Source organism: Mustelus asterias, chromosome 12, assembly GCF_964213995.1.
Source record: "Mustelus asterias chromosome 12, sMusAst1.hap1.1, whole genome shotgun sequence".
In the NCBI taxonomy this organism is placed as follows: Eukaryota; Metazoa; Chordata; class Chondrichthyes; order Carcharhiniformes; family Triakidae; genus Mustelus; species Mustelus asterias.
This window is the reverse complement of record NC_135812.1, coordinates 2,882,096-2,909,811: the sequence shown is the minus strand read 5'-3', so window position 1 is coordinate 2,909,811 and position 27,716 is coordinate 2,882,096. Positions and strand designations below refer to the sequence as shown.

Here is a 27,716-nt window from a genome sequence, read left to right as displayed (position 1 = left end):
GCCACAGCTGGACTACTGTGTGCAATTCTGGGCACCACATTATAGGAAGGTCATCAACGCACTGGAGGGGGTGCAGAGGAGATTCACCAGGATGCTGCCTGGGATGGAATATTTAAGTTATAAAGAGAGGTTGGATAGAGTCATAGAGTTTACAGCATGGAAACAGGCTCATTGGCCCAACTTGTCCATGCCGCCCTTTTTTTTAAACCCCTAAGCCCGCATTTGGCCCATATCCCTCTATACCCATCTTACCCATGTAACTGTCTAAACGCTTTTTAAAAGACAACATTGTACCTACCTCTACTACTACCTCTTGCAACTCATTCCAGACACTCACCACCCTCTGTGTGAAAAAATTGCCCCTGTGGACCCTTTTGTATCTCTCCCCTCTCACCTTAAATCTACGCCCTCTTTAAGAATTCCGCTCTCCCCAAGCCTTTACACTTTGCTTGCCCCTGATTGGGGAGGTTGAAATCTCCCACTGTTATTAGATAGGCTTGGGTTATTTTCTCTGGAGCAGAGAAGACTAAGGAGCGACCTGACTGAGGTGTTCAAGATTATGAGGGGCATGGACAGGGTGGATAGGGGGCAGCTGTTCCCCTTAGTTGAAGGGTCAATTATGAGGGGACAGAAGTTAAAAGTGAGGGGTGGGAGGTTTAAGGGGGATTTCAGGAAAAACCTTTTTACTCAGAGAGTGATGACGATCTGGAATGCGCTGCCTGGGAGGGTGGTGGAGGCGAGATGCCTCACATCCTTTAAGAAGTACCTGAATGAGCACTTGGCACACCACAACATTCAAGGTATGGGCCAGGTGCTGGCAAGTGGGATTAGGTGGGCAGGTCAGGGCATTTCATGTGTTGGTGCAGACTCGATGGGCTGAAGGGCCTCTTCTGCACTGTAGTATTCTGTGATTCTGTGACCATGTCATTTGTTTTTGGTTGAGGGATAAATGTTGACCAGGACATCAGAGATAACTCCCTATTCTTCATCAAAATTATGTTATGAGAGGCCAAATGGGACCCCAGTTTAACATTGCATATAAAAGGCAGCACCTGCGACAGTGTAGCACTCACTCGGCACTGCATTGTGAGAGTCAGCCTGGATTATTAGTTCAAGTTTCTGGAGTGGGACTTGAACCCATAACCTCTCAACTCAGAGCCACCCTACAGAGCCACACCTGATGGTTGAAACTAGGTCACAAAGTAATGCTATCCAGAATTCTCTAACCTCGCCTGCGGCTGGGATTCTCCAGTCCCGCTGCAATGACTGGAGATTTGGCTGAGTGCTAAATTCTCCATTCCCACTGGCAGCAGTGATGGGGCAAACAAGATTGGAGAATTCCGGCCACTATCTTTGAACTTTACAAATTATTTCCTGCATGAAACAGGCCATTCAGCCCAACTAGTTTCTGTCGGTGTTAATGCTCCATGTGCGCCTCCTCCCAGCTCCTTTACATTCTACCCTTTCAGCATTTCCTTTACTCCTTTCTGCCTCGTGTTTATTCAGCTTCCCCTGAAATGGATCAATGCTACTCACCGCCACTCATTGTGGTAGCAGTTCCTCATTTTCCCCACTCTCTGCATGAAGACATTCTCCTGAATTCCCGATTAGATTTATTAGTGACCATCATTTATTGATGACCTCTCGTTTCCCATGGTTGGAAATATTTTCCCTGTGGATAGTATTTACTGCCGGTGACAGGATTCTTGCCCACCAGCCGAGAGCCGGCGAGAGCCCCCATTGCCTCCTTGGGGGAAGGTCTGCTAAATGAAGTGTGACTCAGGCTGAGAGCTCTTCATTGCCTGTCAGCAATGCTTCTACTGGTAATGCACCCATCAGAGACCTTGGATCTAGGTCACAGGTGAGAGAGGGCTTGACGGGCGGTTGTGGTGTGAGTGGCACAGGAGGGGGGTGAGCAAAGAGGGTGGCACTCACCAAGCTCCCCATTCCCTCAATTAGACATTGAAAGCTTTGGAATGAGGGCCACGTCTGAATCCCCCCAGAGCCCATAAGCATGGGCTCTCTGGATGGCGACTGTCCTGCTTGACATTGGTTGGGTACCAGTGGTGGTGAGATGAAGCCCTTAATTTGGCTTTAGCTGCTCATTTAAGGCCCCAGTTGACGGCGGATGAGAAAGTTGTCCACAATTCTTTCCATTCCAGACATGATCACGGTGGGGGTCCTCACCAAGCATCCTCCTGCCTGACTGAATACCCCCACCTCCAAACACATCTTGGGAAAGGGCATTAAATTCCGCCCAGTGTCCATCCTATCAAACTCTTACACAAAGACTTCTATCAGGTCACCCCCTCAGCCTGCTCTTTTCTCAAAAGAAGAGCCCCACTCTCTCTCCTAATAGAGATAAATTCTCAGTTCTGATATCATCCTTGTAAATCTGTTTTTTGCACCTTCTCCAGAATTTTTCACAGCCTAGTTAATTCAAATATATTAAGATAAATGACCTCAGTGTATCTCAGGAACTATCTCAGTCTGGTGTTAGACGCTAACTTTGACAGCAGAAATGATAGAAGGTGCCAAGCTGTGAAACAGTTGAGGATTTTGTAATTTTTCAGCAGTTCCCGAGTATTATCCTCAGCTTGCTGCATGATGGATCTTGCACTCCCCGTTTTATACCCGTTTTGTATTGTGGAGAGAAGAGCTGATAGTTTCACACTCCTTCAGAGTGTCCACTCACATCAACCATTGGTCATATCCACAGAAACTCCTTATCATCGTTACTTTTGTCACAGTAACAACAGATTTACAAGTGTGCACCTCCCCCTTTTGCAGATAAAGAATACAGAACTTTCACGTGTCACTTTGTACTTAGTTCCAAAAGGTCAGTCTCCACACCATTATCGATGGATGACCTTCTTCACTGACTGCCTTATCCGGGTTCCAACTCAACAATTGCTGCTGACCTCTTCCTGACCTCCCCCAACGTCTAAAATCCATGGCCAAAACTGACCTCCCTTCAGCACCGTGCCAGGACCATGAGGGTTCTTCCACACACTTCACTAGCCCTGTGTGAGGCAAAGGGAACGAGGATATTTGACAGTGGAGGGAATCAAAGCTGAAGCCGATGCTGCCATCTCCTGATATTCAGCAGGAACCTTGGCTGATTTCCCCTCTGACCTATCTAAATTATCTAAGGCCTCCGGTTGGGAGAAACAGGACAAGGATGATGTTGTGTTTGAGCAAGTCTCACTTTAGCTTTGAATCTGAAGTGTTTTGGATGTGTTGTTAACCTGTGAATTGAGGTGCAGTATTCTATGATAGGGGAGGGTGGGGTGGGGGTCCAACCTCAGACAACACTGTTCTTTGCTCATTTGTCACTGATGGGATAGAATCATAGAATACGTACAGTGCAGAAAGAGGCCATTCAGCCCACTGAGCCTGCACAGACAACAATCCCACCCAGGCCTTATCTCCGTAATCCAACGTATTTACCCTGCCAATCCCCCTGACTCTAAGGGACAATTTATCATGGCCAATCCACCTAACCTGCACATCTTTCACACTGTGGGAGGAAACTGGAGCATCCGGAGGAAACCCACGCAGACACAGGGGAAATGTGCAAACTTCACACAGACAGTGACCCGAGCCAGGAATCGAACCCGGATCCCTGGCACGGTGAGGCAGCAGTGCTAACCGCTGTACCACCATGTCTGACCTCTGTGTTTGCACATAAAATACTTTGGAAGTAATTTGTCAGGTGCAAAACACTTTGGAATGCCCCGAGAACAGGAAAGATCAAAGCATTATAGAACAATAGAGCACAGGAGGCCATTTAGCCCATCGAGTCCGCACAGACTCTTTTGAGGAGCAATCTGATTAGTTTCACAACACTGTTCATTTTCCAGAACCCTGCAGTATTTTGTTCTTTATATATTTATTAAAGTTAGATACACGCTCGCTCTCTTGAAGTTGTTCAGAATGTAAGAAGAGGAGGCTGCTATTCAACCCCTTTTCCAGCATTCAGGAAGGTCATTGCTGATCTGTACCTCAGCACCATTTTTTCTGCCTTTGCTTTTCATCCCTTAATGCCCTTAGCCAATAAAAATCTATTGATTCAATCTTGAAAGCTGCAGTTGGCCCCTGGTATCGACAGCCTTTAGGGGGAGAGTGTTCCAGATTTCCCGCTGGGATTCCCTGCTCCCAGCAATCCTCTGGACTGTCTGTTGGCCGGAGCTGAGCTGCTCTCTTGTTGACTATTTGACGGTATGATTGTTTTCAGGAAGGGGACTCTGTTGGAGCCATGGAGAAGGTTTGTAGGCAGCTGACTTACCACCTCAGCCCACATTCACAGTGGAGACGTCAAGGCCTCATGAAACGGAAGCCCCAAGCCAGGTAATTCATTTTCAGAGAGTTACAATGCTGCTTTCGCCCTCTCCCCATATCCCTCAAACCCACCTTTACTCTGCATTCCTTAACTCCACCTTCTCACCTTGTCCCCAATCCTACCTAACCTCTTATCACAATGTTCCTCAATCCCACCTAACCCCTTGGTCCCATATCCCCAATCCCATCTACCCACCTTTCCTCATGTTCCTCAATCCCACCTACTCCATCCCCAGGAAACTGGGCCATGACTAATGTAATGTTCATTTTCAATGTGGGAGTCAAAGCTCATTAATTTCTTTACTGAATCAGTTCTTAATCCCCCTAATACTAAGGAGAAATTTAGCATGGCCAATCAACCTAATCCACACATCTTTGGACTGTGGGAGGAAACCAGAGCACCCGCAGGAAACCCACGCAGACACGGAGAGAACGTGCAACTCCACACAGACAGTGACCCAAGCCGGGAATTGAACCTGGATCTCTGGCGCTGTGAGGCAGCAGCGCTAACCATTGTGTCACCGCGCCGCCCAAATTTTAATCCATTTCATTGCTATTTGTTGCATCATGCTGTGTATAAAATGGTTGCCAGATTTGCTTATATAATAAAAGTTCAAAGCAAGTTACTGGGATGGTGAATCCAGATAAAAAACAGAAGACAACTGGGAATATTATCGTGTAAAAGCCATGCTATAAACGCAGGTCGTTATTGAATAGAACGATTTGTTGATAGGATTAGATGAGGTAGGATGGGAGGAGGCTTAGGGACATTGGGACACAGGGCTAGGAGCAGGAGTAGGCCATTTGGCCCTTCAAGCCTGCTGCACCATTCAATAACATTGTGATTGATCTGGGCATGGTCTCAGCTCCTCCTTCTTGTCTGTCCCCCAACAACCCTCAACTCCCTTGTCGATCATAAATCTGTCTAACAAAGCCTTAAATAAATTCAGTGACCCAGCCTCCACTACTTCTGGGAAAAGAATTCCACAGACTAACAACACTCACAGAAATAAATTCTCTTCACTTCTGTCTTAAACAGTAGATCTCTTATTTTTAAACTGTGTCCCCCGAGTTCTAGTCTCCCCAACAAGAGGAAACATCCTCCGGGAATCTACTCTGTCCAGTCGCCTCAGAATCTGATATGTTTCAATAAGAGTACTTCATTCTTCTAAACTCCAATAGGTAAAGGCCCAACCTGCTCAACTTTTCCTCAGAAAATAAACCCCTTATCCCAGCAATGATTCAAGTGAAGCGTCTCTGAACAGCTTCTGGATCCCATTGTGGTTCACAGTGTGGATTTAAAAAAGACTAATGTAACGCCCATGTTCAAAAAGTGAGAAAGGCAGAAAGTAGGAACCATTAAACCAGTCAGTTTAACGTCTGTTGTTGGGAAATTATTGGAATCCGTTGTTAAAGAAGTTAATACAATTATTTTGATATTTGAAAAATCAAAATGCAATCCATCAGAGTCAGCATGGTTTTATGAAGAGTAAATCATGTTTGACTAATTTGCTAGAGTTTTGCGAAGTTGTAACAAGCAAAGTGGATAATGGGGGTGCTCTAGATGTAGTATATCTGGACTTCAGGAAGGTGTTTGATAAGGTGTCGTACAAAAGGTTAATACACAAGGTAAGATCCCACACGTTGGGGCAATATATTAACTTGGATCAAGGACTGGCTCATCAACAGGGAGTAGAGAATCAGGATAAATGGGTCTTTGTCTGATTGGCAAGATGTAACTAGTGGGGTGTCACAGGGTTCGGTCCTCGGGCCCCAACTATTTACAATCTATATTAATGAGTTGGATACAGAGATAGAAGGTACTAAAGCCAAATTCACAGATAGTAAGTTGCAATGAGGTAACAGGAAATTTACAAATGGATATTGATAGGTTTGGTGAATGGGCCAAAATTTGGCAGATGGGATTTAACGTGGATAAATGTGAGGTTATACATTTTGGTTGAGGGAATAAAAAGGCAACTTATTTACTAAATGGAGAGAAACTTCAAAATGCTTCAGTGCAGAGAGATCTGGGTATTCTCATGCACAAATTGCAGAAAGTTAGTATGTAGATGCAGCAGGTAATCAGGAAGACAAATGGAATTTTGGTATTCATTGCTAATGTAATTGTTATAAAAGTAGGGAAATGCTGTTGCGTCTGTATAGGGCATTGGTGAGACCACATCTGAGGTACTGCGCACTGTTCTGGTCACCTTACTTGAGGAAGGATATAAATGCATTAGAAGCAGTTCAGAGAGGTTCCTTAGATTAATTCCAGGGATGAGGGATTTGTCTTACGAAGAGACATTGAGCAGTTTAGGCCTAAATTCGCTGGAGCTTAGAAGAATGAGAGGAGATCCAATTGAAGTGTATACAATGCTAAAGAGGATTGACAGGGTAAACCTAGAGTGGATGTCTCCCCTTGTTGGATATTCTGGAATGAGAGGCTGTAGTTTTAGGCTGAAAGGGGGCAGATTTCAAACAGAAATGAGGAGGAATGACTTCACTCAAAGGGTTGTGAATCATTGCACATTCCTCGGTCTAGAATAGCCTGCTTTCTGCTCAGATCTATAAACTCAGTCCCAAATACTCTATGAAGTCATTCTCCAGGACATCTTTGTCAGTCTGATTCACCCAATCTACATGTAGATTAAAGTCACCCATGATTATAGTCATAGAGGTTTACAGCATGGAAACAGGCCCTTCGGCCCAACTTGTCCATGCTGCCCTTTCTTTTTTAAAACCCCTAAGCTAATCCCAATTGCCTGATTATAATAGTACATTTCTTCCACATCCCACTCATTTATCTCTGTCTGCCCTGTTCAACAGTATAACTACTGTTAGGGGGGCCTATAAACAACTTCATCAAGTGAACTTTGTCCAACCTTTTCTATTTCTTATATCCATCCAATCTGATTCTACACCTTGCTGTTTTGAGCTAAGGTCTTCTCTCAGTACTGAACAAATGACATCCTGAATTAACAGAGCCACCCCACCACCCTCTCCTAGCCTTCTGTCTTGTGAGGGTATGATAACCCCCATGAGGTCTGTGGGGAATAACTGATTGATCTCCCCATGGGGCTCATTGAGTATGCGTTCCCCTGTCCAGCTGAAATTCATTACCTAAGCCTTTTATAAGGCAGGCCCAGGACTGGGCCTGCTGAACTGCAGTCCCAGACAGGGATTACTGCGTGTACACCACGGTAGTGGTTTTACTTTGCATTCTAGTAATTAATTATGTTCCTTTCCAGTCGGGCTTTCTGAGTCATTACATTGGCGACGATGAACAAGAAAAATTATGGACAGCTTTGCCCGGTAAGACAGTGATGGGCAGATATTAAAAATGCTGCTGTTCGGGAATTTGGAAACTTATAATGCGTGTGTGAACGATTGGCCCCAGTACGCCGAAAGACTGAGATATTTCTTCCGGGCAGATGGAACAGAAGGGGACAACCTGTAAAAAGTCATCCTCCTGACTGCTTGTGGGGCCCCGACTTTCAACATCATAAAAAGTTTAACCTACCGGCAGCCCCGCATTCAAAATCTTGTGACGAATTTATCGATATTGATTTGGACCCTAAACCGTCTGTTGTATTACAATGCTACAGATTTAACACAGCAACTCAACACCCTGGGGAACCAATCACTGAATTCTTAACAAGACTGCAGAAATTAGCGGAACACTCAGAGTACGGGTCAACTCTTCCGGAAATGTTCATGGATCGGTTAGTTTGTAGAATTAATAATATTGCGACCCAAAGGAAGCTGAACCAATTCTGAATCTCAAGAAAGCAACAGAACTTTACTTGGACTGGGCTTCATTCACAACTCTTTGTAGTTTTTTGCAGTCTTGGACAGAGCAGGAGCCATACCAAGCTGTGATACAACCAGAAAGAATCCTTTCTATGGTGCATCTGTAAAAGTTGGTGAGAGTCGTAGCTGACACGCCAAATTTTCATAGTCTTCTGAGAAAGTAGAGGCATTGGTGGGCTTTCTTAACTATAGTGTCAGCATGGGGGGGACCAGGACAGGTTGTTGGTGATCTGGACACCTAAAAACTTGAAGCTCTTGACCATTTTCCCTTCATCCCCATTGATATAGACAGGGGTATGTCCTGCACTAGGCTTCCTGAAGTCATTGAGAGAGAGATTATTGTTGTTGCACCAGTTCACCAGATTCTCTATCTCTTTCCTGTACTCCGTCTCATTATTATTTGAGATCCGACCCACTACGGTGGTATCATCAGCAAACCTGAAAATCGAGTTGGAGAGGAATTTGGCCACACAGTCATAGTTGTGTAAGGAGTATAGTAGGGGGCTGAGAACACAGCCTTGTGGGGCACCAGGGTTGATGATGATCGTGGAGGAGGTGTTGTTGCCTATCCTTACTGATTGTGGTCTGTGGGTTAGGGAGTTCAAGATCCAGCCGCAGAGGGAGGAACCAAGGTCCAGGTCTTGGAGTTTGGAGATGACTTTTGTAGGAATAACGCTGTTGAAGGCTGAGCTGTAGTCGATAATTAGGAGTCTGACATAAGTGTCTTTATTGTCGAGGTGTTCCAGGGTTGAGTATAGAGCCAGGGGGATGGCATCTGCTATGGATCTGTTGTGGCAGTAGGCGAACTGTAGTGGATCCAGGCAATCTGGGAGGCCGGAATTGATTCGTACCATGACTAACCTTTTGAAGCACTTCATAATGATGGATGTTAGAGCCACCAGATGATAATCATTAGGGCACTCTGCCTGGCTTTTCTTTGGTACCAGGATGATGGTTGTCTTCGGTGGTTAGCACTGCTGCCTCACAGCGCCAGGGACCCGGGTTCAATTCCAGCCTCGGGTCACTGTCTGTGTGGAGTTTACACGTTCTCCTCATGTCTGCATGGTTTTCCTCCGGGTGCTCAGGTTTCCTCCCACACTCCAAAGATGTGCAGGTTAGGTTGATTGACCACGGTAAATTGCCCCATAGTGTCAGTAGGTATAGCAGGGTAAATGCTTGGGATTATAGGGATAGGGCCTGGGTTGGATTGTGGTTGGTGCAGACTTGATGGGCCGAATGGCCTCCTTCTGTGCTATAGGGATTCTATGAAACCTCTATTAGATCTCTTCAAGGAAGACAAAGTAATTCCTCCCATTGCATCAGCCTGGATCCAACGCTGGGCACTGTTATTAGGTACCTCTGAATATACTTCAGAACATTGTCCAGCCAACGCCTTGAGCCGCCTACCACTACCCACCAACCTACCTTCTCCTCCAAAGATGGATGAAGTTGTCATGACTCTGAACAGCATGGACACTCTGCCAGTATCTGCCAGAAGCAATACCTGGCATGGATACAAAAGGACCCTACATTTGCAAAACTATGTCACGTCATCCTAAGTGGTGGACCACAAGGGCAGTCTATGGAGGATTTGAAACCTTCTCTCCATAAATGTCAGGAGTTGAGTATAGGAGATGGCATCATCGTGTGGGGAGCCCGGGCGCTTGTCCCGTGTCCAGCCCAAAGACCAATTCTTCAAGAATTGCATAATGGCCACCCAGGAATTCCTAAGATGAAAATGCTCACAAGGAGCTATGTCTGGTGATCTGTCCTAGGCAGTGATATCGAAAACCTGGTCAAGTAGTGGAAACCCTGCCAGGAAAACAGGAAGGCCTCACCAGCAGCCTTGTTGCACCCTTGAGAATGGTTGAGAAGGCCCTGGGTGCAAGTACACACAGACAATGTCTATATCTTTAAGATCTGGTTGGTTGTAGGGATTCACATTCTAATCAGCATTCTGTAACTTGATTTTTGTGTCTCTGTGCCCTGTTTGAGAGCACATTTCCACTCCATCTGACGAAGGAGCAGCGCTCCGAAAGCTAATGCTGTTTGCTACCAAATAAACCTGTTGGACTTTAACCTGGTGTTGTTAAAGCTCTTACTGTGTTCACCCCAGTCCAACGCCGGCATCTCCACTTTATAAAGTAAAAACCAGGGAGAAGACCTTAAAGAAGCACGTAGATCACTTCTGTCACAGGGAACCCTCCACAAAGGCAACTGTTTCTACAGACACGCCACCATCAGCGTCCTTCACACTGGCCTGTGGATGGGAAACTCCGCCCTCTAAAAACTCAAGAGCCAGTCATCTGGACAATGAAGATTCTGACTCGGACATGGAGACAGAGGCAGCAGACACCCTGTCAGAGATTGCCACTGAGGAAGAGCCCAGTTTAGTGGCTCTTTGACACTCTTCGTGGAAGAAACATTCACTTATCCATTACACCCCTTCCAACAGACCTTACAAGCGATGGAGATGAGACCATGGACAATGTGACGGAGAAGGCTCCATCATCATGGGAACAAAGGGGAACCCTCGGACTGGGAGGGGTGGGTGTGATAATCCCCACGAGGTCCATCAGGAATCTCTGATTGATCTCCCTCTGGTTGACTAATGAGTTCCCTGGTAACAAGCAGTGGTCTGCCCAGCTGAACTCATTAGCTGAGCCCTTTATAAGACAGGCCCCGGACTGGGCCTGCTGAACGGTAGTCCCAGGCAGGGAGTGGTGTGCGTGTGCAGCAAGGTAGTGGCTTCACTTTGCATTCTGTAATAAATTATATTCCTTTTCAGTCGGGCTTCTTGAGTCATTACAGAAAGGTAGAAACATTGAATGAGAGCAACAATGACTGCAATGTGAAATTTTGCAGTGCATTTATTTAGGTTCCTATCTGAGAATGTAAAGCTAGATTTTGCATAGTTTTTTTGTGTAAAACATCATGGACTGTATGAGCTGGATGGCCTTTTTCTGTCCTGTACAGGCTATGCAATTTAATGTGAGGTAGTTTGAGTTGTCTCTGGGATGTGATGAGATGTTTTAGAAACTTGGCTGTTTCGGGTGTTTGTTTAAAGAGGATATTTTTTCGTGCTGATTAATGCCAGGGGATTAAGAGTTCCTCGAGACAAAGCTGCTTTAGCAGCATTGTGCGCAATTAATCAGTACAAGCGCTGGCTCCAGAGCAGCCTGTCTCCTGACTGGGATTTGCTGTAAATAGTAGAGCCTGTGACTCAGGGGAGAAACATTTGGGGCTTGGATCATGCAGCTTTCTGCTGAGCTGCCAGTTCAATCCTATTTACTTTGTAGTAAAATTAACATTTTAAAAACCATTTTCTCTCTGGGTCTAGGGCAGGTGATGCGATCCTTGGGGGAGGGAGGGGTAGTGTCTGGACTTGGGAGTTGGGTGGGAGTGGGAGGGGGGAGGTGTCAGTACACAGGTGGGGGAAAGCGATTGGTACCCCGGGTGGGGTGTTGGGGCAGAGATGGGGCCCTGGGGAGGCAGAGTTGGGGCCATGAGGGGTTTGTGGCAGCATCTGGTATCGGGGAGGAAGGCATGGGGGGAGCAGTATAAATACCCTGATATCCTGGCAGGGAGTGATGTTGCGTCCCTGGTAACATAAGAACATGAGAACATAAGAACTAGGAGCTGGAGTAGGCCATCTGGCCCCTCGAGCCTGCTCCGCCATTCAATAAGATCATGGCTGATCTTTTTGTGGACTCAGCTCCACTTACCCGCCCGCTCACCATAACCCTTAACTCCTTTACTGTTCAAAAATGTATCTATCCTTGCCTTAAAAACATTCAATGAGGTGGCCTCAACTGCTTCACTGGGCAGGGAATTCCACGGATTCACAACCCTTTGTGTGAAGAAGTTCCTCCTCAACTCAGTCCTAAATCTGCTTCCCCTTATTTTAAGGCTATGCCCCCTAGTTCTAGTTTCACCCGCCAGTGGAAACAAGTTCCCTGCTTCTATCTTATCTATTCCCTTCATAATCTTAGATGTTTCTATAAGATCTCCCCTCATTCTTCTGAATTCTAGTTGTTAATGCCACCACCTGCAAGTTTTCCTCCAAACCAGGCACAGAATCGGAGAATTGTTACGATGCAGAAGGCCATGTGGTATCTACACTGGCTCTCTAAGCAAGCATCATGGCTTCGAGCCATTGCCCTGTCTTTTCCCCGTACCCCTGCACATTGTTTCCATGATGTGGAGATGCCGGCGTTGGACTGGGGTAAACACAGTAAGAAGTTTAACAACACCAGGTTAAAGTCCAACAGGTTTATTCGGTAGCAAAAGCCACACAAGCTTTCGAAGCTCTAAGCCCCTTCTTCAAGGTGAGTGGGAATTCTGTTCACAAACAGAGTTTATAAAGACACAGACTCAATTTACATGAATAATGGTTGGAATGCGAATACTTACAACTAATCAAGTCTTTAAGAAACAAAACAATGGGAGTGGAGAGAGCATCAAGACAGGCTAAAAAGATGTGTATTGTCTCCAGACAAGACAGCCAGTGAAACTCTGCAGGTCCACGCAACTGTGGGAGTTACAAATAGTGTGACATGAACCCCATATCCCGGTTGAGGCCGTCCGCGTGTGTGCGGAACTTGGCTATCAGTTTCTGCTCAGCGACTCTGCGTTGTCGTGTGTCGCGAAGGCCGCCTTGGAGAACGCTTACCCGAATATCAGAGGCCGAATGCCCGTGACCGCTGAAGTGCTGCCCAACAGGAAGAGAACAGTCTTGCCTGGTGATTGTCGAGCGGTGTTCATTCATCCGTTGTCGCAGCGTCTGCATAGTTTCCCCAATGTACCATGCCTCGGGACATCCTTTCTTGCAGCGTATCAGGTAGACAACGTTGGCCGAGTTGCAAGAGTATGTACCGTGTACCTGGTGGATGGTGTTCTCACGTGAGATGATGGCATCTGTGTCGATGATCCGGCACGTCTTGCAGAGGTTGCTGTGGCAGGGTTGTGTGGTGTCTTGGTCACTGTTCTCCTGAAGGCTGGGTAGTTTGCTGCGGACAATGGTCTGTTTGAGGTTGTGCGGTTGTTTGAAGGCAAGAAGTGGGGCTGTGGGGATGGCCTTGGCGAGATGTTCGTCTTCATCAATGACATGTTGAAGGCTCCGGAGGAGATGCCGTAGCTTCTCCGCTTGATTAGTTGTAAGTATTCGCATTCCAACCATTATTCATGTAAATTGAGTCTGTGTCTTTATAAGCTCTGTTTGTGAACAGAATTCCCACTCACCTGAAGAAGGGGCTTAGAGCTTCGAAAGCTTGTGTGGCTTTTGCTACCGAATAAACCTGTTGGACTTTAACCTGGTGTTGTTAAACTTCTTACATTGTTTCCATCCCATGTTGGAAATTTATCACTGTTCCTTTACTTTGATTGAATCAGAATTCTGAAACTGCCTTCCTAACAGCACTGGGGTGTACCTACACCTCAGGGACTGCAACGTTTCAAGAAGGCAGCTCACCACTACCTTCTCAAGGGCAATAAATGCTGATCTAGCCAGCGACACCCACATCCGAAAAACACATTAAAAAAAAACTCTCAGCTTTAAGCTCCTCCAACACATCTTAAATGTCTATCGGACAAATAAAAGATTTATAACAGATCTGAAGAGGAATGACTTCATTCAAAGGGTTGTGAATCTGTGGAATTCTCTACCCCAGGGCACAGTGGATGCTGGAACACTAAACACATTTGAGGAGATAGAGAAATTTTTAATTAATGGTGGGATGAAGGACTATGGGGAGCGGGCAGGAAGGTGGTGATGAGGCAGAGCTGAGATCAGCCATGATTGTGTTGAACAGCGGAAGAGGCTCGAAGGGCTGAATGGCCAACTCCTGTTCCTCGCTGTTATGCTTTCTTGGAAGAAAGTCACAAGGAATTGGATTCCGCGGTCTGGAAACAATAGAGGGGGTTGAATTCACACAGCCATGAGTGTGAGTGAAGGAGAGGAGCTTTGCTTTTACACATATGGCAGGCCCAGCTCCATTGCTCCTGTAGATGATGCAAAGGCCACTGGAGCCTAACTGGGCTCATTCCCACTCGCTGGTGTGTGTATGTGGCTGCATTACTCAGTGTGATCTGAATGATGAATGAACTCCATGGGGATGCAGTTAGTTCACAGAATGACATTTGCCAATCCTTCCAGCATCATCAAAACATTGCAATGGATTTGGCGGCATGGTGGCACAGTGCTCAGCACTGCTGCCTCAGAGCGCCAGGGACCCGGGTTCAATTCCGGCCTCGGGTCACTGTCTGTGTGGAGTTTGCATGTTCTCCCCGTGTCTGTGTGGGTTTTCTCCGGATGCACCGGTTTCCCCCCAACGCTCCAAAGATGTGTGGGTTAAGTTAATTGGCCATGCTAAATTGATCCTTAGTGTTAGAGGAATTAGCAGGATAAACATGTGGAGTTACGGGAATAGGGCCTGGGTGGGATTGTGGTCGGTGCAGGCTCGATGAGCCAAATAGCCTCCTCCTGTACTGTAGGGATTCTGATTCTATTTGAGTGTATGTAGGTCTTTGCTAAATCTCTGTCCAGGATCTGAGGGATGGAGTAGGGTAGAAGGGGCTTCAATTACATCTTTTACATTATGGGTTTGGATCCAGACTGTAGGGGTGGAGTTGAGACTCTAATCTGCTCCATCAGGGGCTCAGGGGGGAGGTCTCACATCAAATGCATTTGGGGAATTCCAACCCAGATGTTTCAGCCTGTGTTGTACAGGGACCTCGAAGTGTAAACATGCCTCTCCCTCTCTTCATTGTCAAGGGAATCTTGTTTAGCCACCCCTTCCCTTTGCCAGTGCAGAGAAATCACCCTTAAACTACACCCCTTTCCCCCGCCCTCGTCAGCTTACACTACTTGAACGCAGCCCTCATTTCCACCTCACTCTGTAGTTCCTCAGTGTGATCTGTAGCCTGGCTTCTCCCCTTCCAATCCCATCACCTCCACCAGGTTAAAGGACCCAGGGTCCACCAGCTCCAGTCAAACCCCAATCAGTTTCCACCAGCTTGTCATTATCACTTTCTGATTGCGGAGGAGCGGACTCTCAGTCACACCAGGTATGACCCCGCTGTGCTGGCAGGAATTCCCATGTGGCTTTCCCAGGCTTCATTCTGTTTCACAGCTGGATGGCAATGTGGATTATGCAGCACTCGCTCCAGCTGTGCGCCTCGTTCTCAGAAAATCCAGCCGACGGAAACAGAAAGACCGGGGGGCAAAAGGGCCTGTGGGCTAAACAACATTCCTCTGACAATGAAGAGAGGGAGAAGCACGTTTACACTTCGAGGTCCCTGTACAACACAGGCTGGGTTGGAATTCCCCAAATGCATTTGATGTGAGACCCCCCCACCAAGCCCCTGATGGAGAGGGTGGGAGAGGTGCTCGGGATGTGTGGGGTACAGGGTGGGAGAGGGGCTTGAGGTGTGGGGTACAGGGTGGGAGAGGGGCTCGGGGTGTGGGGTACAGGGTGGGAGAGGGGCTCGGGGTCTGTGGGGTAGAGGGTGGGAGAGGGGCTTGGGGTGTGGGGTACAGGGTGGGAGAGGGGCTCGGGGTCTGTGGGGTAGAGGGTGGGAGAGGGGTTCAGGGTGTGTGGGGTACAGAATGGGAGAGGGGCTGGGGGTCTGTAGGATACAGAGTGGGAGAGGGACTTGGAGTGTGGGATACAGGGTGGGAGAGGGGCACGGGGTGTGTGGGGTACAGGGTGGGAGAGGGGCTCGGGGTATGGGGTACAGGGTGGGAGAGGGGCTCGGGGTGTGGGGTACAGGGTGGGAGAGGAGCTTGGGATGTGGGGTACAGGGTGGGAGAGGGGCTCGGTGTGTGGGGTACAGGGTGGGAAGGGGGCTCGGTGTGTGGGGTACAGGGTGGGAGAGGGGCTCGAGGTGTGGGGTAGAGGGTGGGAGAGGGGCTGGGGATCTGTGGGAGAGGGGGTGGGAGAGGGGCTGGGGGTCTTTGGGGTCAAGGGTGGGAGAGGGGTTCGGTGTATGGGGTAGAGGGTGGGAGAGGGGCTGGGGATCTGTGGGGTCCAGGGTGGGAGAGGGGCTGGGGATCTGTGGGGTCCAGGGTGGGAGAGGGGCTGGGAGTCTGTGGGATAGAGGGTGGGAGAGGGGCTCAGTGTGTGGGGTTCAGGGTGGGAGAGGGGCTGGGGTCTGTGGGGTACAGAGTGGGAGAAGGGCTGGGGTCTGTGGTGTCGAGGGTGGGGGAGGGGCTCGTGAATACTCTTTGAGCTGAAGGTGGGATCAACACAAGACTAATAGATTCCTAGAATTTTCTAACGCTAAAGGAGGCCATTTGGCCCATCATGAGTGTACTGGTTCAGTCACATTCCCTGTCTTTTATCACTGCTGCTCAAATGCTTTTCCTTCAATTATTTATCGAATTCCCTTTTGAAACTATTATTGAATCTGCTTCTACCGCCCTTTCGTCTTTGCCTTTCAGATCACAAAGCTAGCCGTGTAGCAAGGTTCAATGTAAATGCCCTTCATTTACAAAGTCCAGGAGTCTGTCTGCTTGTTTCTCGTTTGTCCTGCTGCTTTCATGTACGCAAGGCCCCAGGCCTCTCTGTTCCTGTTTAACATTGTTCCATTTGCCAATGCAGAGAGAATTTGCGAAGCTTTTTCAAGGTTTGAGGCAGAGGGGGTTAACATGTGGCCAATGAGCCGAACTGAGGCCTCTGAAGTCACACAAGGAATAGGAGAGATTTTCGAATGAAGTGTGAAATGAATGAGTCACAGACAGTTGTGAAAGTAAATTTATCTCCTGTTGTTTAGTCACTTTCAAAAGAGAGCTGCATAAATCTCTGAAAAGGTGGAAGTTTACAGGGCAGTGGGGTCAATTTCAAAACTCTGATAGGCCCAGGAGCCTCCTCTCAGTCTGGACGATTCTGTGATTGTTATCTGCGCTGTTAGTTACTGGTGAAACAGGATGCTTGTTGTGCATTCTTGGGGTTTGAGGGCTGAGGTGAGGCAGTGTGTGTGGGGCACGGTGAATAATCAGTTGTACCTACCCCCAGAGAGGGCCAGTCATGCGAGATGGGGCAAGGGGGCAACATCTGCAAAGGGGCTGGCAGGACCAGCCAGGAAGGGTTGAGTTCTCAGGGGTTTTACAATGCAGGAGAGAGTGAGGAAGAGAGAGAAAGAGAGCAAAACACAGAATGAAAGAGCTCACATCCTGAGGAGGTCCCAAAAGGCCTCTCAGCTAATGAAGAACTTTCAAAGTTTAAGGTTTGAAATGCTGCTGCCAACTATGGGGGAGTTTGGATATTGGTGTCAGGGTGGATTTTGGGGGTGTTTTGGGGGGTTGGGTGGTTTCGGGGGGTTGATGTGGATTTGGATGGATTTATGGAGGGGTGTCAAAGAACAAAGAAGAAAGAAAATTACAGCATAGGAACAGGTGCTTCGGCCTTCCAAACCTGCACCGACCATGCTGTCCGACTGAACTAAAACCCCCGGGGATGATATCCCTCTATTCTCATCCTATTCATGTATTTGTCAAGATGCTCCTTAAAAGTCACTATTGTGTCTGCTTCCACTACCCCCCTGGCAGCAAGTTCCAGGCACCCACCACCCTCTGTGTAAAAAACTTGCCTCGTACATCTCCTTTAAACCTTGCCCCTGATGCGCGATTGATTCACACGGGAGGCTCAGACGTACCCGGAATAAAGGCTTTTATTCACAACAAGATTGGAGCACATACTTAACAATATTATCCCAGACTAAGGGCTACTAGGAAGTAGCAGTGACCTTTATACTCCTGAAAGAAGGCGGAGCCGAACGGAGTGTACCACATAAACAATAATAACAAGTGGAACACCCAAACCCTAACCCCAACAGTAACAAGAGTAACATATGTACAAGTACCCATAGTGATAACCATCTATGGTTCACCACAGCCCCTCGCACTTTAAACCTATGACCCCTAGAAATTGACTCTTCCACCCTGGGAAAAAGCTTCTGTCTATCCACTGGTGGTTTCGAGGTGGATTTGGGAGTTGGTTTTAGAATGGGGGGGTGGGTTGGGGATGTGGTAGTGATGTTGGGGTGGGGGTGGGTTGGGGTGTGGGAGTGGTTTGGGGGTGTGGGTTGGGGTGTGGTAGTGGTTTTGGGGTGTGGGAGTGGTTTGGGGTGTGGTAGTGGTTTTGGGGTGTGGGAGTGGTTTGGAGGGGTGGGTTGGGGTGTGGGAGTGGTTTTGGGGGGTGGGTTGGGGTGTGGGAGTGGTTTGGGGGAGTGGGTTGGGGTGTGGGAGTGGTTTGGGGGGGTTGGTTGGGGTGTGGGAGTGGTTTTGGGGTGTGGGAGTGGTTTGGGGGAGTGGTTGGCGTGTGGGAGTGGTTTTGGGGCGTGGGAGTGGTTTTGGGGGGTGGGTTGGGGTGTGGGAGTGGTTTTGGGGTGTGGGAGTGGGAGTGGTGTTGGGGTGTGGGAGTGGTTTGGGGGAGTGGGAGTGGTTTTGGGGTGTGGGAGTGGTTTGGGGGGGTGGGTTGGGGTGTGGGAGTGGTTTTGGGGTGTGGGAGTGGTTTGGGGAGTGGGTTGGGGTGTGAGAGTGGTTTGGGGGGTGGGTTGGGGTGTGGGAGTGGTTTGGGGGGGTGGGAGTGGTTTGGGGGGGTGGGTTGGGGTGTGGGAGTGGTTTGGGGGGGTGGGTTGGGGTGTGGGAGTGGTTTGGGGTGTGGGAGTGGTTTTGGGGGTGGGGGTTCTGCGTTATGCGGTGTTTGTTTTTTCAGTAATGATGAGGGGGGCGCCTGAAAAATTCAGCTTTGAGAAGTGCGTTTGTTGCTGTGGGAACCAGCTCGCTGGCTGATTGGTCACTCAGCCTCTCAAGGGATCCGTAGTTAGTCCAGACATTGTGCTGGCTGCAAAACAAGATCAGGTTTGCACCCAGCCCCCCTCCCCCCGCAGCCTCCCCCCCTGCAGTATCCTCCCCCGCAGCCTCCTCCTCCCCCCGCAGCCTCCTCCTCCCCCCGCAGCCTCCTCCTCCCCCCTGCAGTATCCCCCTCCCCCGCAGCCTCCGCCACCCCCCGCAGCCTCCCCCCCCGCAATATCCTCTCCCCCCCGCAGCTTCCCCTCCCCCTCGCAGTGTCCCCTCCCCCCGCAGTATCCCCCTCCCCCTGCAGTATCCCCTCCCCCCGCAGTATCCCCCTCCCCCCGCAGTATCCCCCTCCCGCCGCAGTATCCCCCTCCCCCCGCAGCCCACCCCTCCCCCCCGCAGCCCCCCTCCTCCCGCAGCCCCCCTCCTCCCGCAGCCTCCCCCTCCTCCCCGCAATATCCCCCTCACCCCGCAATATCCCCCTCTCCCTCACAGTTACCCCCTCCCCCGGCAGCCTCCCCCTCCCCCCGCAGCCTCCCCCTCCCCCCGCAGCCTCCCCCTCCCCCTCGCAGTATCCCTCTCCCCCTCTCAACCGCTGCAACTCAACATTAAATATAGACTCAGAGTTTCTCTCCAATGTGAGAAAGTTCAACAGCTTATTTACTATCTGTGGTGAACCATAGATGGTTGCCACTATGGGTACTTGTACATATGTTACTGTTGTCACTGTTGGGGTTATGGTTGGGCTGTTCTACCTGTTGAAATTGTTCTGTGGTACACTCCGGTTGGCTCCGCCTACCTGTAGGAGTATAAAGGTCACTGCACTGCCTGGTTACCCTTTAGTCTGGGATTGTATTGTATATAGTACGCTCCATTCTTGTTAGTAATAAAAGCCTTTATTTCCCGGGTACGATCCAGCCTCCCGAGTGATTTAATCGCGCATCACTATCCCAATCTTCCAGAATCTGGAACAGATGTATTACAAAGAGCAGAATGTTTTTGAGTGAGTGAAACTCTGGCTGATCAAAACATGCATCTGTGAACGAACAGAGCAAAACGGGACCTTGTCTCGCTCCAGCAGGAACCTCATCATATTACTGATCTGGATTTGTGCCAAAGAGGATTGTGATTCATCAGGAGGGCTGGAGATTCAGACTGTGGTGAATTCCAATTAACGGGGAAGTGAAGTTACTTTATCTCACTGCATGCGTTCACCCAAGTTTAGAAGTTAATGTTGAACCACTGGAGGGTCCAGGCACCATCTGCTCCATCCTGCTCTCTCCTGTGACTTCCCCTGAGCTTCACACCGATGCTGGGTTAGCAGCTCCAACCACCACCTGATCTTCTGCAAATGTCATCTGGAGGTTAACAGGGCTGTGTTGGTATTGGAAGAAACAGAAACCAAGAATTTGCACATGGCTTTATCTCAGGATATTAAATGGGTAAAAGAGAGAGACCTGTATTTCTATAGCGCTGTGACAACCTCAGGACACCCCAAAGCACTTTACTTTGGCAACCCAGCCCTGTCAATCCTGCAAAGTTCACCTGACTAACATCTGGGGGCTTGAGCCAAAATTGGGAGAGCTTTCTCTCAAACTAGTCAAACAACAGCCTGACATAGTCATTCTCACGGAATCATACCTTACAGATAATGTCCCAGATATCATCATCACTATTTTGGGTATGTCCTGTCCCACCAGTAGGACAGACCCAGCAATGGTGGCACAGTGGTATGGTATATAGTCGGAAAGGAGTTTGCCTATGGAGTCTCCAACATCGACTCCGGACCCTATGAAGTCTCATGGCACCAGGTCAAACATGGGCAAGGAAACCTGCTGATTATCATGTACTTTCCTCTTCAGCTGATGAATCAATACTCCTCCATGTTGACCACCACTTGGAGGAAGCACTGAGGATGGCAAAGATGGCAGAATGTACTCTGGGTGGGAATTTCAATGCCCATCACCAAGATTAGCTCAGTAACAGCACCACAGACCGAGCTGGCCGGGTCCTAAAGGAGATCGCTGCTAGACTGGGACTGCGGCTGGTGATATGGGAATCAATGAAAGGGAAAAACACACTTGACCTCATCCTTAGCAACCTGCCTGCCGCAGATGCATCTGTCCAATAGGAATAGGTAGGAGTGACTACCCAATGTGAGGGTATCACATTGAGGATACCCTCCATCGTGTTGTTTGGCACCGTGCTAAATGGGATAGACTTTGAACAGATCTAACAACTCAATACAGGACACCATGAGGCGCTGTGGGCCATCAGCAGCAGCAGAGTCGCACTCCAGCACAATCTGTAACCTCATATCCCAGCATATCCCCCACTCTACCATTACCACCGAGCCAGGGGAGCAACCCTGGTTCAATGAAGAGTGCAGGGGGGCATGCCAGGAGCAGCACCAGGCATTAAAAACAGTGTCAACCTGGTGAAGCTACAACACTGGACTACTTGTGTGCCAAACAGCATACTCAGCAAGTAATAGGCTAAGCGATCCCACAACCAATGAATCAGATCCAAGCTCTGCAGTCCTGCCACATCCAACCGTGAATGGTGGTGGACAATTAAACAACTCACTGGAGGAGGAGGTTTCACAAATATCCCCATCCTCAATGATGGAGGAGCCCAGCACATCAGTGCAAAAGATAAGGCTGAAACATTCGCAGCAATCTTCAGCCAGAAGTGCCGAGTGGATGATCTATCTCGGCCTCCTCCAGTGGTCCCCAGCATCTCAGATGTCAGTCTCCAGCCAATTCGATTCACTCCACGTGATATTTTTTAAGGCAAGGATAGATACATTTTTGAATAGTAAAGGAATTAAGGGTTATGGTGAACGAGCGGGTAAGTGGAGCTGAGTCCACGAAAAGATCAGCCATGATCTTACTGAATGGCGGAGCAGGCTCGAGGGGCCAGATGGCCTACTCCTGCTCCTAGTTCTTAGTTCTTATGTCCTTATCAAGAAACGTAGGCACTGGATACTACAAAGGCAATGGGCCCTGATAACATTCCAGCAATAGTACTGAAGACTTGTGCTCCAGAACCCGAACCAAGCTCTTCCAGTACAGTCACAACTCTGGCATCTACCCAACAATGTGGAAAATTGCCCAGGTATGTCCTGTACACAAGAAACAGAACAAATCCAACCCGGCCAATTACTACCCAATCAGTCTACTCTCGATCATCAGTAAAGTGATGGAAAGGGTCATCAACAGCGCTATCAAGCAGCACCTGCTCAGCAATAACCTGCTCAGTGACACCCAGTTTGAGTTTCGCCAGGGTCACTCAGCTCCTGACCTCATTACAGCCTTGGTTCAAATGTGGACAAAAGCGTTGAACTCCAGAGGTGAGGTTAGAGTGACTGGCAGCATTTGACCGAGTATGGTATCAAGGAGCCCTAGCAAAATTGGAATCAATGGGTATCAGGGGGCAAACCCTTCACTGGTTGGAGACATATCTGGCACAAAGGAAGATGATTGTGGTGATCGAAGGTCAATCATCTCAATTCCAGGACATCACAGCAGGAGTTCCTCAGGGTTAGTGTCCTAAACCCAACCATCTTCAGCTGCTTCACCAATGACCTTCCCTCCATCATAAGGTCAGAAGTGGGGATGTTTGCCGATGACCGCACAATGTTCAGCACCATTTGCAACTCCTCAGATACTGAAGCAGTCCATGAGGATGGGGATCTTGATCAATTGGGCCAGTGGGCTAACGAATGGCAGATGGAGTTTAATTTAGATAAATGCGAGGTGATGCATTTTGGTAGATTGAACCAGGGCAGGACTCACTCAGTTAATGGTAGGGTGTTGGGGAGAGTTACAGAACAAAGAGATCTAGGGGTACATGTTCATAGCTCCCTGAAAGTGGAGTCACAGGTGGATAGAGTGGTGAAGAAGGCATTCAGCATGCTTGGTTTCATTGGTCAGAACATTGAATACAGGAGTTGGGACGTCTTGTTGAAGTTGTACAAGACATTGGTAAGGCCACACTTGGAGCACTGTGTACAGTTCTGGTCACCCTATTATAGAAAATATATTATTAAACTAGAAAGAGTGCAGAAAAGATTTATTTGGATGTTACCGGGACTTGATGGTTTGAGTTATAAGGAGAGGCTGGATAGACTGGGACTTTTTTCTCTGGAGCGTAGAAGGCTGAGGGGTGATCTTATAGAGGTCTATAAAATAATGAGGGGCATAGATCAGCTAGATCGTCAATATCTTTCCCCAAAGATAGGAGAGCCTAAAACTAGAGGGCATAGGTTTAAGGTGAGAGGGGAGAGATACAAAAGGGTCCAGAGGGGCAATATTTTCACACAAAGGGTGGAGTGTGTCTGGAACAAGCTGCCAGAGGTAGTAGTAGAGGCGGGTACAATTTTATCTTTTAAAAAGCATTTAGATAGTTACATGGGTATGATGGGTATGGAGGGATATGGGCCAAATGCGGGCAATTGGGATTAGCTTAGGGTTTTTTTAAAAAAAAGGGCGGCATGGACAAGTTGGGCCGAAGGGCCTGTTTCCATGCTGTAAACCTCTATGACTCTATGAACTGAACTCTCTGGGGTGGCCTTGAATCCAGGTAAGAGTGCGACCTGCTGAGACTTTGTTGATAGTCAGTGAATCAACTCCATGTTAGGATGGGGGTCTTCAGGGGCTGTGGAAGGAGTGGGCTTTATCACCCCAAAGACTTCTTCTTGTCATGAGGTGAGCAGCATCTTTTGTGGTGTGCCATTAACATATCTTTCCCTTCACTCTGTGAGATACTGAGCTAAAATTTTCTTTGTGGGCAGTTCTGGGAGACAGGATAATGAACTGACAGATGGGACACACTTGCAGTTGGCAGTGCAGCTGCAATGTGCTGAGTGTGTCTGAGTCACTGTTTGCTGGCACTGAACTGACTGATCAGTGACCCCCCCCCCGCCTCTGAGTGACCCTTTGTTTCCTCTCCAGCTGTCAGCTCTGGATCATCAACTCAATTCTCTAAATAGCTTCAACTGAGGAGCAATTGTTTTCTTCTGTGTTCATTGCCCAATGCCAGGGTATGTTCCTGCAGAGAAACATTCCTATCAATGCTGTTGGTGTCTTGAATTTGGGTTCAATTTGTGAACGAGGCCAGAACGAGGCACACATTCAAACAGAATAAACATTGCAGGACAAATCCATGGAGGAAATCCCACTGGAACAATCTGAACCAATTGTCACCCCGGGAAGTTAGCTGATCAATTGCACCCCACCCCATCCTTTCCAATTAATCAATATCTCATGCACAGAGTGGAATAAGAAAGAGTGGAGGAGAACAGAATACAGACCAGTCACCAGTGGTAACCAGTCCATCATCGCTTACTGTCCTGTCTAATAAATCCTTTGCTGTCTGATTTTATTTTCCTGCCCAATATTGTCGGGAATAACCAGCATTCTGTCCCCTTTCAATTCCCATTTCAATTCGACTAAAGTCTTTATCCTGCTCCTTGAGTTCCAGCTTTCCAGGCTGGAATGAATGCTCTTTGATGGGTCAGTTGGATTTTCTGTCCTTGGGGACACGCCAAACTGACTGAGATCATCTCATTGCCACTAGCTAAAGAGGACAAAATACATCAGATAACATCATGTTTCAGTGACCAGCCCCACATTGGGAAACATACATGTTTGAATGCCAAGGGTTCCAATGGATGGAGTTTTGAGGTTGAGGGAGTGATTGGGAGGGTGGAGGAGTGTTTTGGGGACAGTTTCATGGGCTCAGTATTGCTTTTTGTTCATACTCCTGTGAAGCATGTTGGGTCCAAGTGAGGAGATTAAATGTGTGGACTCGTGCTTTTTGTAGTACGTTGCCTGATATTTTTCCAATAGTTTTCATGTAATCCATTCATCTAGCTACTTGCTCCTGAAACAGGTTGCCCTGATCAACTCCCAGTTTCTGATTGTCAATTATTTATTTTTCTTCCAGTCTGAAAGCTGCCCTGTCTGGGAACCCAACAAATGAGACCATGGATTTATCTGGAATTGCCCTGACGTCCAAGGATATTGAACGAGCGGCTGTGTACTTGCAGCAGAATCAAGAGCTGATCAGCAGTGTGGAGCTCTGCTTCACTGAACTGACGGATGAAGGTTTCCTGCACCTACTACCAATCCTCAGTTCCCTCCCGCATCTCAACACTTTGTCCTTGAATGGGAACAAGCTGACCAGGAGTATACTGAGGGAGTTAACAGAAACACTGAAGGACCTGGAGAAGTTTCCCAGTATCGCCTGGATTGACCTGGGTAACAATGTTGATATCTACTCATTGCCTCAACCCTTCCTTGTCAACCTGCGGAGGCGAAGCCCCAAGCACGGCAACTTGCCCACCATCTTGGAGTTTGGGGAGGGTCAAAGCAGCGACCCAGAGAATGCTGAGGCTGACCCTTGTGAGAACCCAGATGACAGAATGGGGTCAATGCAGGATGTGCTACCTCAGCCCCATGCCAGTGCAGCCACGGTGTGTGAGGGTTTGGAGGATGAGGCCATTGAACCTGAGGACGATTCACTGGCCAATCAGACCTGACACGTGCGGCGTGGACTTTGGACTGTTTCATTGGCAGGATTGGCAAAATGCATCAGGCTAGAGCCTGAGATACTGAACTGCCAGATTAGGAGGAAAGTGTCAGAAAGAAGAAGCAGTGATCAGGATAATGAATCCATGGTGCTGTCAGTGTGCTCAGAGAGGCTCTGTCCCAGAAACCAGTGAGGAGCCTGCTTTCGGTTAGTTACTGCTCTTTGATTAGGGACTTGCGTATTTCTGTTTCTTTTTTTTAAACACCACTTGCCTTCCTGTCCACTCACAGCAGCCAATTTCTGCACAGCAAGATCTCACAAACAGCAATGTGACAAATGGCCAGACGATCTATTTGAGTGATGTTGATTGAGGGAAAGATATTGGCCAGAACACCAGGGGACTCTCCTGTTCAACTCATCGTTCAAGTCGTAGCCCTGGTATCCTTTACATCCACCTGAGAGAGGGAGTGACATTGAACAGGACTCTAAAAGGAGCTACAGTTCAGGGAAGGGATTCACAGATAGAGAGAGAAAGAAAGTGAGCTGATCTGATATTTCATGTTTTATCCTGTCCCGTTGATCGATTTCCCTGAAAGCTGCTTGTACCTTTTATCAAATAGAATATTTTTATCTCTGCTAATGTCACCTAGCTGAAATAAAATAGATAAAGTGATATGTGTCAATGCTTCCTGAAACACAATCCATGGTTTAAAATATGCCAGTGTTTTTGTATCGGAAGGATACATCGATGATAATTACAGGAACCTGCATCCTGACAGAAACTGCTATATCTGTGAATGATCTGATGTCAGAGAGCTCATGTATACACACGATAATCAGGTGAGGACAGAGCCGTCTGCAAAAACATTGCTATCTTTTGGTATAGTTTGTAATGAACTTTCTAAATTCCTAAATCCACTTATCATGGGAACTGTTTATGTAAACATCACGCTGCAATTACACCCTCCAGCCACTGGCGGTACAGTAGTGCCTCAGGTTATTTTTATTCATTCGTGGGACATGGCCGTCGCTGGCTGGCCAGCATTTATTGTCCACCCCTAGTGGCCCTTGAGAAGGTGGTGATGAGCTGCCTTCTTGAATCGCTGCAGTCCACGTGCTGTGGGTGGACCCACAATGCCGTTAGGGAAGGAATTCCTGGATTTTGACCCAGCGACTGCGAAGGAATGGTGATATATTTTCAAGTCAGAATAGTGAGTGGCTTGGAGAGGTTTGAATCTCCTCGCTGCTTAGACTACTGCAGAGAGAGTTTGAACAACTCTGTTGTTCTGCTTCCCAAGTATTTCTGATTATTTTAATTATAAATAACTATGGGAAGTAGACATTTTGCATATTTTAAGTTTAAAATTTAACTTTCAAATAGGGATGGAGTATGGATATGTTCTATATTATCTGGGGTTACATGCAGAGAGTAAAAACCAAATATAGTCTGCAGGTAAAGTGGGAAATTGTGAGCAGTGCGCACAGATATAAGTCAGTCCTCATTTTTAAACTGTTGCAACTAAGGATATCATTGAGAAAGTCAGCATTTATCAAGCAAGTGACCATCGCCTTCTCTAAGGATGGGTAATAAATCCGAGCCTTGTCCATCTCAAGTAGCCCTAAAATTTAACTGTGTGGCTTCCTTGGGCAGTTAAGAATCAACCATGTTGGCACAGAGCCTGGAGTCAGATATAGAACCAGGCATGATAAAGATTGCAGGTTTCCTTCCCCATAGGAAGTTGTGAACCAGTTAGTTTTTTTTGAACTTGTGCATTGTGCACTTATTTTGATTGATGATAATTTTTCTGATTCTACATCACACACGTGTAATTAGGTTACTGCAAAATGTTTAATTTGTCTGTACTCCTTATTTGGACAGTAGAAACTTCAGTGAGTGAGCAGACATGGTGATGAGTTAGGTTTTGGCTAAAGCAGTCAGCAGGAATGATCACGGGGACAGGAGAGAAATGATGCTGTCTCGGGCTCTAAAAGCTGTCGGTGCAGATTGTTACTGCCTATCCCTCACACAGTCAGGTTGGGACTGCCAGCGAGTTGGGCTTTCCCCATTGAGATTCAGTTCCCTGTCGAACCAACAATCCCAGAGTTTCGGAAAAATTCTTCTCACTTCCTCCATATTCTGCCCTGCTGGGCTGCAGCAGAACTGCACTGAAATCATTGTCTCACTTCAAGCATCCTGTGGAGAACTTGGCTCAATTTGTGGGGAAAATCA

The 27,716-nt window shown here is 47.9% G+C and overlaps 1 protein-coding gene across 1 annotated transcript in view; it reads left to right on the top strand.

The window, feature by feature from the left end:
* lrrc75a (leucine rich repeat containing 75A) overlaps positions 1-26,158 on the top strand; it is an 81,880-nt gene extending 55,722 nt beyond the window's left edge. The window contains exons 3-4 of the mRNA XM_078224573.1: positions 4,238-4,350; positions 24,902-26,158. Of these exons, the coding sequence (XP_078080699.1) occupies positions 4,238-4,350; positions 24,902-25,496 (708 nt within the window). The 3' untranslated portion in view covers positions 25,497-26,158. The remainder of the gene's footprint in view (positions 1-4,237; positions 4,351-24,901) is intronic.
* Positions 26,159-27,716: the final 1,558 nt, after the last annotated feature.